This window comes from Sorex fumeus, unplaced genomic scaffold (assembly GCF_029834395.1).
Source record: "Sorex fumeus unplaced genomic scaffold, SorFum_2.1 ptg000009l, whole genome shotgun sequence".
NCBI lineage: Eukaryota > Metazoa > Chordata > Mammalia > Eulipotyphla > Soricidae > Sorex > Sorex fumeus.
The window spans coordinates 13,389,360-13,405,762 of NW_026606066.1; the positions used below are offsets into that span (position 1 = coordinate 13,389,360).

The 16,403-nt window shown below is 39.0% G+C and overlaps 1 protein-coding gene across 1 annotated transcript; it reads left to right on the forward strand.

Annotated features, from left to right (window-relative positions):
- Positions 1 to 13,811: 13,811 nt before the first annotated feature.
- LOC130019791 (40S ribosomal protein S12-like) lies at positions 13,812 to 14,207 on the forward strand (the record flags this gene model as incomplete). Its single annotated transcript, XM_056110443.1, has 1 exon — positions 13,812 to 14,207. A coding segment is annotated over exon 1 (396 nt), but the record flags the coding sequence as incomplete, so codon positions are not given.
- Between the last annotated feature and the right edge of the window lie 2,196 nt (positions 14,208 to 16,403).

A 16,403-nucleotide genomic window follows, 5' to 3' on the forward strand; every position in this document is an offset into this window, starting at 1 on the left:
AAAATTGGGGTGAAATACTTGCTTAGAACAAAGACTTAATGTCATTTTTAATGGCATTAGAATAATACAACTCCCTGAACTCCAGCCTACATACACCATTTGTTACCCATCTTTCTCCAATTATATAAAGACCATTTAATTCACACTTTCCCCTCCGTCACATACCACCAAGCATTTCATTTCATCCAGTTAATGGTTTCTGCATTTTTATATTTTGACCTGACTTTTCTCCCATTTCGCACAAATGTCAAATGGCTTACTACTGATAAATTGGACATCATTTTCCTCAAATAAATCAGACTTCCCTGCAATGACTTAGCAACAAATTTCATCCAATGATTCTAAATACTTATAACGTGCTTTTCTTAACTTGTTGATTTCTCCGCAATTTAAAAACTGCTCTCTATCAACCTAAAATTTTTTAAATGGGTTTTCTAATATTCTTTTTTAATGCACTCCATATGGCTCTTAACAGCTAGTAATGCTAACACCTACTTTTCTAAAATGTACTTAAAAATAATTTTAGGTGACTTTTGTTGCTGCTGTAAGAGCTTACCCAGGATCATGAATGTGAGGAATAAACCCAGGCCCTAGAATCTGGGTCTCAAATCTAGAATATCCAACCCAGGGTCTCACACAAGCATTTTTTGTATTCTACCACTTAAGTTCACATCTCCAGTCTCTTTTAATACACAATATCTTATTATCATAAGAGATTATGGAGAGAAATTATTATTCTACTTTTACAAATGAGAAAAACGATGCTCTGGAGATTTAACTTGCCCAGGCAAACTTAGTAATTGAGTGGCATTTGGGACTTAAATACACACCTTCTGATGCCAAAGCCAGCTGTCTCTTCAAGTCTTGGTGTCTACCATGAGTCTGACACTTCCTCAGGTACCCCGGTGTGATCTTCCTCTCTGCTTCAAGGGTTGAATCTTCCTGGGTCACTGTGTCATTCAGCTTTCTACCTGTACTACTAACCTATGCTGAGTAAGACTGCTTTGGAATTATTTTTTTCTAACTCCTTTTATTTGATCTTCCCTTCAACTCTTTAAAGATATTCCCAAATATATTATGTTTTTTTTTTGCCTTTTCAAAAACTTAATTCCTGCTTATGTCTTATGCAGTTCCTCAAACTACCATTGCTTTTCCCTTCTTTCTCAATAAAGCTAGTTATTGATTTAATACATTTTCAGTGTGGCAGCAAATCAATACACCAGGAAGCAGTTTGTCAGATGATCCAAAGGATGCAGAACAATTATTTTCTTGGGGGAAATGAATACCAGGGCTTCCTGTTTGAGAATTGTAGGTGATCCTATCTTCCCAGCCCTTTTCTGTTCCTGAGCAGAAAAAAGCTGTGCTGCTGATTATTCACAACACACTTCTAGCTTGGCAATTCCCTGAGCACTAACTTATTTTCTGGCATTTGAAAAGATTACTTCTCCAGGGTTTAATTGAGATTAGAGGAGCAGTTTCCAGAGATCATCAGATTTCATTCTGGGAAATAGTGTTAATATGGAGGAATGGGGAAGGTGGTAAGAAGGAAATAAGCTATTCATATCTGAATACATTTTACAGAAACACAAAGCTAGCTATTTATATTTGGTGTTCCTTCTATTTTCATTATTTAGCTTTAGACAGGAAACTGTATTTACCACTTTCTAAATTAATCATGAAATCAAACTGCTTGGCATGTTCACTGCCTCCCCAAATCATCTCTTGGAGGCCTTAACTAGCAGTTCTGTCATACACATATAGTCCCTTACTGTGAAATACTGGCCTGCGTTCATTCATGTACTGACATCTCTTCTTTGACCCTGCAGGATTACTGTTACTCCTTCACAGATCAAATCATGACTGTCATCGGAACCAAAACTTTCCATAGGGTCTCTTCAGACTTTTAGTCTTGTCTATGTTTTGACAAAAATAATCTTTAAGAGATCACTGCTTTTAAGTCACTTTGACTAGGTAACATGGGTATGTCTGTGTGTTAAAATGTAAAATAACACTTTTAAATATATCACACTTGACGTCAAATTCATTAGCTAAACTTCTCAAAATTAGATTCAATCACAAATTGAGTCCAATTTTCCTCTACTAAAGTCTAAATTATTTTCTCCTATTTTCTGGAATGCTGGCTCCTTGGAGTAATACCCCCTCACTCCCTGTGTGTCTCATATTTCATTATGTTAAAAAATATACATTTTGGGGGCTGGAGTGATAGCACAGCGGGTAGGGTGTTTGCCTTGCACGTGGCCTGACCCAGGTTCAATCCCCAGCATCCCATATGGTCCCCTGAGCACAGCCAGGAGTAGTTCCTGAGTGCATGAACCAGGAGTAAGCCCTGAGCACCGCCGGGTGTGACCCAAAAAGCAAAAAAAAAAAACATACTTTTTTTAAGAAATGTATTCTGAAATCTTAAATTTTTATATTGATAAGAAATCCTAAATATTTTTAAACAAAGAAGGATATACATAAATAAATGTCTGGAAGGGATTCTAGACCAATGGTTAAGATTTGCCTTTAACTAGCTGTGGGACCTGGATCAAGTCACTTAAATTTTCTGTGTCTCAGTTTCTTCATCTGTAAAATTATAGGGTTAGCATAAAGTGATCTTTAAAGTTTTATGTTTTTCTCTTTCTGATCCTGTTGTATTAGAACTGTCAATCAAAGATAAAAATAGAGGGAATATCATAACTTCCTCAGGACAGAATGTACTTGACTGGTATTTAGTCTTGATTCCCATTTCAGTTTAGTGTGCATTTTTGGAACACAGAAACTGCAAAAATAAAAAGTATAACCCTTCTCCCCAACTCCAGTCTTGAAGCACAGATTCTGGATATGAATAAAATTGCACAGCTAGAAATGCTTCCATGAGCCTTTCAAGGTAGAAATGAAGCAGACTCTATAACAGTAGCTATCGTTGCTTTTGAAACAACATCATAGAAATTCCAGTATCTATTTGCCAGTTTCATGGGTGGTAGGCAGCTGAAAAGATGGTGGACATCACACTCTGTCTTCTAGCTTCCACACCAACAGTTGAGGAGCATTAGTCCTGGGAGTATGTGGATACCATTCAGTGAAGCCCAATTTTCTTAACCTCCATTTGATATCTTGTGGTTGAGGTTGCAGCACCTGGAGAGGGTCACAGCATTACTCTGGAATTCATTGCTTACTCCTATAAATCAATGTCTTGTACTCTGTTTTTCTAATTGTTTCTACACACTTCTGGCAGCTTATATTAAATTCTCTTTTCCTTAAAACACTGAGAAGAATCAATTTTTCCTTCCCCAAATATGCTACAATGACTTAAGGAATATTTGGACCCAAAGGCAGTTGTAAAATAACCAACACAAAGAAAGTCCTCTGCTCTCCTTTATGCTACAGCCAAAGGGTAAAATTCCCTTTGTGAAGGTTTCCTTCTCTACTCTTCAATACCAGGAAGAAGAGATAACCTGAGTTTGAGACACCAAAAACTTTTTTTTATTAGCAAAATACCATGAGATAGAGTTGTAGATCTACAAATTTTTGTGCTTGAGTTTTGACTATACGATGATCAAGTACCCATCCCTCCACCAGTGACCATTTTCCACCACCATAGATCCCAGTATCCTTCCCACACCCATCCCCCCTATCCCACCCTGCCTCTGTGGCAGGGCATTCCCTTTTGTTCTCTCTCCTTTTGGGTGTTGTGGTCTGCAAGAGAGGCATTGAGTGGCAATCATGTTCAGTCCATAGTCCACTATCAACATGCATCTCCCATCCTGGGAGTATCCTCCAAGCACCCTTTATTTGGTGCTCCCTTCTCTATCTGAGCTGCCCTTTTCCCTAGAATGCCCAGCTGGCCTCTAAGTCATAGAGTAATCCTCCTGGTACTGATCTCGTCTATTCTTGGGTATTAATCTTCTATTTTGTTATTTTATGTCCCCCAGATGAATGCAATATTTCTATGTCTATCCCTCACTTTCTGACTCATTTCGCTTAGCATGATACTTTCCATATTGTACCACTTGTATGTAAATTTCATGACTTCATCTTTTCTAAGAGCTACATAGTACTCCATTGTGTAGATGTACCAAAGTTTCTTTAACCAGTCATCTGTTCTTGGGCACTCAGGTTTTTTCCAGATTCTGGCTATTGTAAAGAGTGCTGCAATGAACAAACAAGTGCAGATGTCACTTCGACTATACATTGTTGCCTCTCTAGGATATATTCCCAGGAGTGGACACCAAAAACTTTAATCTGCATAAACAAATTTGACTGAAATAACCCTTATATCGTATTAGTTTTCCCCCATATATTTATCCCCTTATCATCCCTGGAAACCAAATTTTTTTCACTTTGTTTTGACTCTTTGTCACAAATTTTTCATTCTTTGCCAGATACTATGACATACAAGCTCTCAGGCCTAAATGCTGTTCTGAATGTTCATTTTCTCTTCTGTGATACTGCCATGTACACATAAAAAAGCCATTTACCGAATAAAATTTGTAAACTTCCTCCTGTTAAACTGCCTTTTACCATTGTCACATACAAGACCATAAAGTCTTAATATAAGAGGTAGAGGAAAACATTTTTGTCCTACCCCACAATACCTAAAATTGCTTATTAGTTCTTTCCTTAGCATCAACTTATTTTTTAGTCCCAGTTTCCTCTTTCTTGGTTCTTGCTGATCTTGTTAAGTTCAGAAATATTTATTTACATGATACCAAACCCAGTTATTAAGTGAACATGGAATCAGACTGGTCCTGTGAGTTTTATTTATTTTTTTAAAAATTTATTTATTTATTAATAGTGAGGCACCATGAGGTACAGTTGTAGACTTACACATTTTTGTGCTTGGGTTTCGATTATACAATGATCAAACACCCATCCCTCCACCAGTGCGCATGTCCCACCACCTTGGATCCCAGCATCCCCTCCCCCCCCAGCCCCTATCCCACCCTGCCTCTGTGGCAGGACATTTCCCTCTCTCTCCTTTTGAGTGCCATGGTCTGCAAAAGAGGCATTGAGTGGCAATCATGCTTGGTCGACAGTCTACCCTCAGCATGCTCTCCCATCATGGGCGGATCCTCCCAACACCCTTTATTTGGTGTTCCCTTCTCTTTCTGAGCTCCCCCTTCCCCTAACATGTGTGGTTGTCCTCCGGGTCATTGAGTAAAATTCCTGGTACTAATCTCTGCCATACTTCGGTGTTAGTTTCCTATTTTGTTACTTTATGTTCCCCAGATGAATGCAATCTTTCTATGTCTATCCCTTTGTTTCTGAGTCATTTCGCTTAACATGATACTTTCCATGTAGTACCACTTGTATGTAAACTTCATGACTTCGTCTTTCCTAACAGCTACATAGTACTCCATTGTGTAAATGTGCCAGAGTTTCTTCAACCAGTCATCTGTTCTTGGGCACTCAGGTTTTTTCCAGATTCTGGCTATTGTAAAGAGTGCTGCAATAAACAGACAATTGCAGATGTCACTTCGGCTATACTTTTGTTTTAAACCATCCTAACTAACTTAACCTTTTCATTCTTTATCTTTTTTTTATTAGTGAAACACCATGAGGTACAGTTGTAGATTTACAAATTTTTCTGCGTGGATTTTGATCATACCATGATCAAATACCCATCCCTCCACCAGTGCCCATTTTCCACCACCATGGATAATATCCCTCCCCCCTCCCCCCCATCCCCCCTGCCACTGTAGCAGGCCATTCCCTTTTGTTCTCTCTCTCTTTTTGGGTGTTGTGATCAGCAAAAGAGGCATTGAGTGGCACACAAGTTCAGTCCAGTCTACTTTCAACCTGCATCTCCCCTCCTGGGAGGATCCTCCAAACACCCTCCATTTGGTGCTCCCTTCTCTACCTGAACTGTCCTTTCCCCTAGAATACCCGGCTGGCCTCTAAGCTATGGAGTAATCCCCCTGGTGTTGATCTCAGCTATTCTTGGGTATTAATCTTCTATTTTGTTATTTTATATCCCCCAGATGAATGCAATCTTTCTATGTCTATCCCTCTATTTCTGACTCATATCGCTTAGCATGATACTTTCCATATTGTACCACTTGTATGTAAATTTCATGACTTTATCTTTTCTAAGAGCTACATAGTATTCCATTGTGTAGATGTACCAACGTTTCTTTAACCAGTCATCTGTTCTTGTGCACTCAGGTCTCTTCCAGTTTCTGGCTACTGTAAAGAGTGCTGCAATGAAGAAACAAGTGCAGATGTCACTTCGACTACACATTTTTGACTCTCTGGGATATATTCCCTGGAGTAGTATCGCTGGGTCAAATGGGAGCTCAATTTCTAATTTTTTGAGGAATGTCTATACTCTTTTCCAAAAGGGCTGGACCAGTTGGCATTCCCACCAACAGTGAAGGAGTGTCCCTTTCTCGCCACATCCGGGCCAGCAATGGTTGCTTTTGTTCTTTTGAATGTGGGCCAGTCTCTGAGGTGTGAGATGGTATCTCATTGTGGTTTTGATCTGCATCTCCCTGATAATTAATGATGTAGAGCATTTTCTCATGTGCTTTTTTGCCATTCGGATTTCTTCTTTGAGAAAGTTTCTGTTCATTTCATTGCCCCATTTTTTGATGGGGTTGGATGTTTTCTTCTTGTGGAGTTCAACCAGTATTTTGTATATTCTTGATATCAACCCCTGGTCAGATGTGTGTTCGGCAAATATCCTTTCCCGTTCTGTAGACTGTCTTTGTATTTTGGTCACTGTTTCTTTGGAGGTGCAGAAGCTTCTTAGTTTAAGATAGTCCCATTTATCTATCTCTGTTTTCACTTTCTTGGCCAGTGGCGTGGCATCTTTGAAAATACCATTAGCCTCAATGTCATCGAGGGTTTTGCCAACTTTGTCTTCAATGTGCCTTACGGTTTCTGGTCTGATGTTGAGGTCTTTAATCCATTTTGATCTTACCTTTGTACATGGTGTTAGGCAGAGTTCTGAGCCCATTTTTTTGCATGTAGCCGTCCAGTGATGCCAGCACAATTTGTTAAAGAGGCTTTCCTTACTCCACTTCACATTTCTTGCACCTTTATCAAAGATTAGATGATCATATGATTGAGGGGAGATGTCAGTGTATTCAACTCTGTTCCATTGGTCTGCAGTTCTGCCTTTGTTCCAGTACCATGCTGTTTTGATTATTACCGCTTTGTAGTAGAGTTTGAAGTTCGGGAGGTTGATTCCTCCCATTTTCTTTTTCCCAAGAATTGCTTTAGCTATTCGTGGGGGCTTATTGTTCCATATAAATTTCAGGAATGTTTGCTCCATTTCTTTGAAGAATGTCATGGGTATCCTTATAGGGATTGTATTGAATTTATACAATGCTTTCAGTAGTATTGCCATTTTGACAATGTTAAGTCTCCCGACCCATGAGCAGGGGATATCTTTCCATTTCCTCATGTCCTCTTTTATTTCCTGAAGTAGTGTTTTGTAGTTTTCTTTGTACAGGTCCTTTACTTCCTTAGTTAAGCTGATTCCTAGGTACTTGATTTTCTGGGGCACAATTGTGAACGGGATTGTTTTTTTCATGTAGCTTTCTTCTCTCTCAATGTTTGCGTATAGGAAAGCCATGGACTTTTGGGTATTGATTTTATAGCCTGCAACTTTACTATACAAGTCTATTGTTTCTAGGAGTTTTTTGTGGAGGATATTGGGTTCTCTAAGTAGAGTATCATATCATCTGCCAATAGTGAGAGCTTGATTTCTTCCTTTCCTACCTGAATGCCCTTAATATCTTTTTCCTGCCTAATTGCTATTGCAAGTACTTCCAGTACTATATTGAACAGCAGTGGAGAGAGTGGGCATCCTTGTCTCGTCCCTGATCTTAGAGGGAAGGCTCTCAGTTTTTCCCCATTGAGGATGATGCTTGCTGTAGGCTTGTGGTAGATGGCTTTAACTATGTTGAGGAAAGTCCCCTCTATACCCATTTTGGCTAGGGTTTTCATCATAAAGGGGTGCTGGATCTTGTCAAATCCTTTCTCTGCACCTATTGATATGATCATATGCTTTTTATCTTTTCTTTTGTTGATATGATGGATTATGTTGATTGATTTCCGAATGTTGAACCATCCTTGCATCCCTGGGATGAATCCTACTTGGTCATGGTGTATGATCTTTTTGATGAGTAGTTGGATTCTATTTGCTAGTAGTTTGTTGAGGATCTTTGCATCTGTGTTCATCAGAAATATTGGCCTGTAGTTCTCTTTCTTTGTGTTATCTCTGTCTGCTTTTGGTATCAGTGTGATATTTGCTTCGTAGAAACTGTTCTGAAGTGTTTTTGATATTTCAATTTCGTGGAAAAGCTTAAAGAGCATCGGGAGTAAGTCTTCTTTAAAGATTCGGAAGAATTCACTAGTGAATCCATCCGGGCCAGGGCTTTTGTGCTTGGGGAGACTTTTTATTACCATTTCAATTTCCTTGATGGTGATAGGTCTGTTCAGGTATTCCAGGTCTTCTTGGTTCAGCCTTGGGAGTCTGTAGGAGTCTAGGAATTTATCCATTTCCTCGAGGTTTTGATGTTCCGTGGCATAAAGCTTCTCAAAGTATTCCCTGAGGATCCTTTGAATTTCTGTAGTTTCTGTTGTAACGACCCCCTTTTCATTTCTGATTCTGTTTATTAGGGTTTTCTCTCTCCCTTTCTTTGTGAGTTTTCCTAGGGGCTTATCGATCTTGTTAATTTTCTCGAAGAACCAGCTCTTGGTTTCATTGATCTTTCGGATTGTTTTTTGGGTTTCCATCTCGTTAATCTCTGCTCTGAGTTTTATTATTTCCTTCCTCCTGTTAGGGTTGTGCTCCTTTCGTTGGTCCTTCTCCAAGTTCTTAAGCTGTGCGGTTAGTTTATTTATGTGGGCTCGCTCCTCCTTCCTGAGGAATGCTTGTAGAGCTATAAACTTTCCTCTTAAGACAGCTTTTGCTGTGTCCCATAAGTTTTGGTAATTCGTGTCCTCATTTTCATTCATTTCTAGGAATCTTTTGATTTCCTCTTTAATTTCCTGTCTAAGCCACTCGTTGTTCAATAGCGCACTGTTTAATTTCCAGGTGTTTGATTTAGTTTTCTGTTTTTGTGTGTGATTTACTTCTAATTTCAGCGCATTATGGTCTGAGAAGATTGTTGATAAAATCTCTATCTTCTTAATTTTATGGAGGCATGTTTTGTGGCTCAGCATGTGGTCTATCTTGGAGAATGTTCCATGTACGCTTGAGAAGAATGTGTATTAAGCTTTTTGTGGATGAAGTGTCCTGTATATATCTACTAAGTCCCTTTCTTCCATTGTTTCCCTCAGATGAAGTATGTCCTTGCTAAGCTGGAGTCTGATTGATCTATCAAGAGGTGACAAAGCGGTGTTAAAGTCTCCCACTAGTATTGTGTTGCTATTGATGTCTTTTTCCAAATCTATGAGTAGTTGTTTTAAGTACTTTGCTGGTCTCTCATTAGGTGCATATACATTTATTTTTGTATGTTCTTCCTGTTGTTCAGATCCCTTGATCAACAGGAAATGGCCTCCACTGTCTCTTATGACCTTCTTCACTCTGAAATCAATGTGGTCTGATATTATGGTGGCTACCCCAGTTTTTTTCTGGGAGCTGTTTGCTTGTAGGATTGTTTTCCAGCCTTTGACTCTGAGTCTGTGTTTGCTTTGACTAGTGAGATCTGTTTCTTGCAGGCAGCAGAATGTTGGGTTCAATTTTCTAATCCATCCTGCCACTCTATGTCTTTTCATAGGTGCGTTTAGCCCATTGACATTGAGAGAGATTATTGTTATGGGATTTTTCCCCATTGTTCTGTTGAAATTTGGTATATTTGAGGGGCCTGTCTTGCCTTAAAGTAGCCCATTTAGTTGTTCTTGTAACCATGGTTTTGAGTCTATGAAGTTCCTGAGCTGTTGTTTGTCTGTGAATCTGTGTGTTGTTCCTTCTATTATGAATGAGAGTCTCGCTGGGTAAAGTATTTTTGGAGAGGCATTTATTTCATTGAGTTTTTTCACTATGTCCCACCACTGTTTTCGGGCCATGGGGTTTCATCAGAAAAATCAGCTGTGAATTTTAAGGATGCTCCTTTGTAAGAGATTTCTTTCTTTGATCTTGCTGCTTTCAGAATTTTGTCTCTGTCTAAAGTTTTGGTCATTTTGATCAGGATGTGTCTTGGGGTATTTTTATTCGGATTTCTTCTAACTGGTACCCTTCGGGCCTCCTGAATGTGGTCACAAGTTTTCTTCAGCTCTGGAAACGTTGTAGCAATGATTTCTTTGACAGTTTCTTCTTCGTCAAGGTTTTCTTCCCGTTCTTCTGGGACTCCAATAATTCTTATGTTACCCCTCTTGGCTTTGTCACGATCATCTCTTGCCATTTGTTCTCGAACTGTGAGTCTCTTTTCTATTTTCTGCTCTTTTCTGGCAAGTCTCTGAACTTGATCTTTGAGCTCACTGATTCTGTTCTCAGCCGCTGTTAGTCTGCTGCTGAGGCCTTCCACTGAGGTTTTCAATTCGGCTACCAGGTTTTTCAGGTCCGACATTTCTGATTGCATTTTCCTCATTTCTGCCTTCAAATCCTCTTGTCTCTTATTGGCATTGCTTTCCATTGTTTCTTTTAGTTCCCTAAGCATCCTATGTAGCTCCTTTCTGAATTCCTTGTCAGAGAGGTTGTCTAACGCTACAGTACTGTTGGTGTCTTCTGGGCTAGCCTTGTGAATAAGAAAGTTTGGTGGGCTTTTGCATTGCTTTACCATTGTGACCAATGTGGTTTGTTCCTTCATGTTCACTGTTACTATTCTGGTTGAGTGAGGAGAGACTGCCAGGCGCCGTTCAGCTTTGTTGCTGCTAGATGGGCCTCTTCTACCTTTCTGAGTTTGACCTTCTTCTCAATCAGGCGTTATTCTTTGTTTTATAACTGACATTGAGTGAAACTTTTGGAGGAGGTGCTATTTAATACTGAGCTTGTACAGCTATTTTCAAACAGGACTTTTTTTGGAAATGGAGTAGGCGAGTGGGATGTTGTTGAATTGTAGTAGAAGAGGTGAGAAATTTTTGGTTGGTATTAGGTGACAAGTTGATGAAAAGGATGAAAGGATAAAAGTCCAAATTGCTTGGAGTGAGTGATATACCTGCGACCGCGTAAGCATCCGCCTGCCAGGAAGAAGGCCATGCCCACTTTGGGAGGCCACGCCCCCTTCTTAGAGGCCACGCCCCTAGCCAGTCCCAGGCCTCTCCCTCCCAGGATCCTGGATGGGTAGGGGGGGCGATGGACTGCTGGGTCGGTCCCGGAGCTGGACGCGCGGCGGGACCTCCACGCTGTCCTTCGGTGGGGATCGGTGGGTGGCGCGCCGCTGGGTCAGGGGCGGGTCTCGGCTGGGCTCCTCCAACCCACCTGGATGGGGGGAGGGCCAATGGACTGCTGGGCCGGTCCCGGAGCTGGACGCGCGGGGGCGCCTCCGCGCTGTCCTTCAGTGGGGCTTCATTATTTATCTTTAAATCAAGTTAAATGTTCTTTCAGACCTATTAACACTTCAAGGAATTATCTCCTGTCTACTCTTTGTTTCCATGCATGAAGAACCCTAGGATTTACTCTAGAAATTTCGTTTATTGCTTCCTTTCTGTATTTCAATGCCTTTGTTTTAATCTGCTATTTTGAGTTATATTTTCCCTTTTAAATATTTTATTGCACATCATTTTTGATATTATTTTTCATATAAATCAATTTTTAACTACTTGTTCACTTTTACTTGAAAGTAATTATAGAATAGAAGTAACAAGCATAACAGTGCAAGATCCAGGTTCCCTATATATTACTAAATTATTCTGGGAGCTGGAGAAATAGTGCAACAGGTAGACTCTGGCCTGGTACATACATCAGAGCCAAATTTGATTCCCAGCACCCCATAGGGTTGCTCAAATCCTGCCAGGAGTAATCCCTGAGTGTAAACAAATAAATAAATAAAATCTTAGTTGCTTGACTAACTTTTCTAACATAAATTCCTAATATCAATTATGTGACATTATTTTCCTCTTCAAAAATCTGAAGTAAAAAATTGATAACACTGAGTGTCAGGGTATAAAATTCCAATAGAAAAAGCCACTGAACTGTGCATTTAGAAATGGGCAAAATGACCAATTACACACGGAGATTATACATACATGATATGTATGTCTACCATTATAAAACTATGTTAAAGAATACTTGGGGAAGCAACTGAGAGACCAGAAAAACAGAATACACTTTTGTAGAAGTCTAGAGTTGAGTGGGGGAAAAAAGTCCAATGATCAGGAAAATGTGAAAGAAACTGCTCATTGTTGCAATTTAGATTATCTGTCTTCCCTGCAGCTCTCCAGAGCAATTTCATTGCTATGAAAATGATAATAGCTATCAGTGACAAATGAAGCAGCATTGCTTTCAATGAATTTTTTGTGTGTTTGTGTGTTTTCACCTATTTGGTCACTTCCTAAAATATCAAGACAAAGACTTTCGTGCTTTCTCCAAGCACTGAAACAACTTCTCAGATGTATTTGCTAAAAATATTTAAAAGTAAAAGTATTGGCTATAACAGCTTAGCTAAAGGAATAGCAGCAGACAGGACAAGCAATAGACAAACTAAAAGATAAGAAAATGAAGTATTAGAGACAGGAGGTACGTGGGAGGACCCAGACTTTCAGGAGTTTCTAAGTATATTGGGAGATTCATAAGACCACATACATTCCCAGAGCTGGTCAGACATTCTGAGAAACTCTAAGCTTGCACCTCTGACTGACCTTCAGGCTCTGAGCAAGCAGAAAGTGCAAAGTTATAAATGGCTTAGCTAAATTAACTAACAAGAAATATTCATGCATACATTTTCAGAGTTTGTCTGTCTACAAAGATAAAAAGAGGGCTTTTGTTTTTTTCCTCAGGATTTAAGAAAATTCTGCAAAATACTAAGGATGTAACCACTAATATATAAACATAGAATTTAGTAAGTATACCTGACAAAGAATAGAAAAAAATAAAACATTAAAAATTAAAGAACAGAAACTCCAAACAAGCAGCATAAACAAAATCTAGAGGGGAGATCATCGGATTTTCTAATTTCACATCAAAATTGTCCATTTTCAAGACAGAAAAAATGTTATAAAATAAACATGATCTGCTCACAAGAGTTAAAAAAGGGGACTAAAAGGAAACGTATGTTAGGAAGTGTAAACATTGACGTAGTGTACACGAACTTTAAATCAGCTATTTTAAATAAGCTAAAAGAGACAGAAAGGCCTAGCTAGATGGTACAAGAGGGAAAGACTTGCCTTGCATATAGTCAATAGTGGTTCAAATACCTAGCACAGCATAGCATTCCCTGAGCTCTATCAGGAATGATCCCTGAGCACAGAGAGAGGAGTAATCCCTGAATACTGTCTGGCAAAAAAATAAAAAACATTAAAAATAAAATAAAAGGTCACTATCAAGAGAGTGAAAAGAGAATCTCTGAGAGACTTCAGCATTCATAATATATAAAGAGCTCCTATAATGCAGCAATAACAACAAGATGGTCCAATTCAGAAATAGGTAAATGATTTGAGTAAACATTCCTCAACAGAAGATTTTAAAAAGCTAAAAAGCACATAAAAGATGTTTAATTTATTTATTATCAGGGAAATGCAAAGTAAGACCACAAATAGCACTTTCTACTAGTGTTCTAGTGTTGACATAGCTGTTTAGAAATAAAAACCCACATACACTCTATTTAAAATGTAATATAGCTTTTTCTCTGCTCCATAGAATTGTGCAGAGGTGTAGGTTGGGGTGCTTCAAGATTAAGCTCCACCCAAAATCCTCCACCATGGCCAAGGAAGGCATTGCTGCTATTGGTATAGTGGATGTGGAAACTGTTTCACAAGAGGTGCTAAAGACCGCCTTCGTTCGCCATGGCCTTGTAATTGGAATCCGTGAATCTGTCAAAGCATTAAACAGGCACCAAGCCCATCTTCACGTGTTCTTATCCAACTGTGATGTGCCCATGTATATCAAGTTGGTGGAGGACCTTTGTGCGGAACACCAGAACAACCTAATTAAGGATGATGACAAGAAGAAACCAGGGGAACGGGTTGGCCTCTGTAAAACTGACAGAGAAGGGAAACCTCATAAAGTGGTTGGCTGCAATTGTGTTGTGGTTAAGGACTATGACAAAGAATCACAGGCCAAGGATGTCATCGAAGAATACTTCAAATGCAAGAAATGGATAAATAAAAAAAAATTGGCTCTTTTGAGAAAAAAAGTAAAATAGTGCTGTCATTGTAGAAAATATTTAGACATTCTTCAAAAACTTGAGCATCCAGATGAGGGATTTGGCTCAAGTGGTAGAGTTCATGAATAACCGAGGCCCTAAATTCAATCCTCAGCACCAGATGTCCTCTTCCCCCTCTGTAGTACTACCCAGCATTATACTTGAAATGGCTAATTTTAAAATGTCAAGCTGGGGCCGGAACAAAAGTACGGCTGTTACAGTATGTGCCTTGCATGTAGCTGAACTCTGTTCAATCCCAGAACCACATAATGGTTCTGTGTGCTCACCAAATGCTTTGCACAGCAAAGCATTCCCTGAGCTCCATCAGGAATGATCCCTAAGCACAGAGAGAGGAGTAATCCCTGAATACTGTCTGGCAAAAAAATAAAAAACATTAAAAATAAAATAAAAGGGCACTATCAAGAGAGTGAAAAGAAAATCTCTGAGAGACTTCAGTATTCATAATATATAAAGAGCTCCTATAATGCAGCAATAACAACAAGATGGTCCAATTCAGAAATAGGTAAATGATTTGAGTAGACATTCCTCAACAGAAGATTTTAAAAAGCTAAAAAGCACATAAAAGATGTTTAATTTATTTATTATCAGGGAAATGCAAAGTAAGACCACAAATAGCACTTTCTACTAGGAATGATCCCTGAGCACAGAACCTGTAGTAGGCCCTGAACACCATTGGATATAACCCAAACAAACAAGCGTATAAGATTACACTATGACATAGCAATTTCACTCTTGGTTATTTACTCAAGGAATGTTAAACAGTTATTCTAATAAAAACAAGTGTATCAACAGCCTTAGCATTACTATTTATAGATTGGAAGGTATAAGTCCAGGAAGTTATGAAGTTATAAACACAGTCTTGTAAATCTATACAATGGAATATTTGTCAGCCATAAAAAGAAGTCAAGTACTAAAATGTATTTTTATTGTATAAATATGATGGTAAAAAGATGATCTGCTTAAACAATCTATGTAGTGAAACATACCATGTGGAAAAAACTAGCACATAAGGTCACATATTATGTGATTCCATTTAAATAAAATATGCAAAATCTCAAGGTCAGAGAGAGAGTCGTGAGGTTAAGGGACTTGTCTTGTACATACATGATAGATTTAGATTCAATCCCCATCACTGCATCTGGTTCCCAAGCACTGCCAATCAGAAATAGGCCCTGAGCGCTGCTGGGTGTGGCCCAAACACTAAATGAACAAATAAATAAATAAACAAAATATTCAGAATCAGTAAACTCTTAAAGACACAAAGCAAATTAGTGGTTGTCAGGGCTGGGGGAAGCAGAGTAAATAATGACTGCTTAGTGGGTAAATGGTTTCTTCTTGGGGTAGATATTTCCCTTACTTAATCTGGCATTCACCCTTCTTCATTATCTGGCTCTGTGTCTCTCCTATCCACATCCCAAACTCACTGGCAATAACAAATTTTCTAGGCTCTCATTTACCTCCACACCTTTGAAATAAGAAATGTTCTTTCTTCCTCTTTTCTCTTTAGCTTGACTACCTCTATTACTTCTTCAAGATTATTCTAAGATTTATTTTCTCTATAAAAACATTTCCTAATTCCCTCCCCAGTCTTACCCTCTAGCTCTGTTTAGAGTATAGATTTCTAACAGTGCATTCCCATAACACCCTTTGCATGCCGCAGTTGTTACTCTGTCTTGTAATTATCTCCCTCTCCAAACTGTGAGATTCTCAAGAGCAAAAACTGTGCCAGAAATAACTCCTGGCAGTGGTCCTGGCACAGAGCACATGCTCATGAAGTGCTGAGTTGTTAAACTGGATCACAACTTTCTCCAGCATAATTCTTGTTCATGTGCTTTCTTATTTGGCCACCAGTCTTCCTCTGTTTCTTTACAGACCATGCTATACTATAACCAATGCCCTCACCTTCCTGGATCATTGATAGAATAGAATTTGTGCCTGGATCCTGAGAAAGACATACCCTCTGGAGAAGTGGTGGACTTGGAATTCCTTCCAGTAATATACCAAAGGATGAATATGAGAGCCTTAGAGTCAAGAACAATATTCATGTTACTATCATACTGACTGATCACTTACATAAACTCAGACAAGTCACCTATGCCTTCTGGGATTCATTGTCCTCATCCAAAC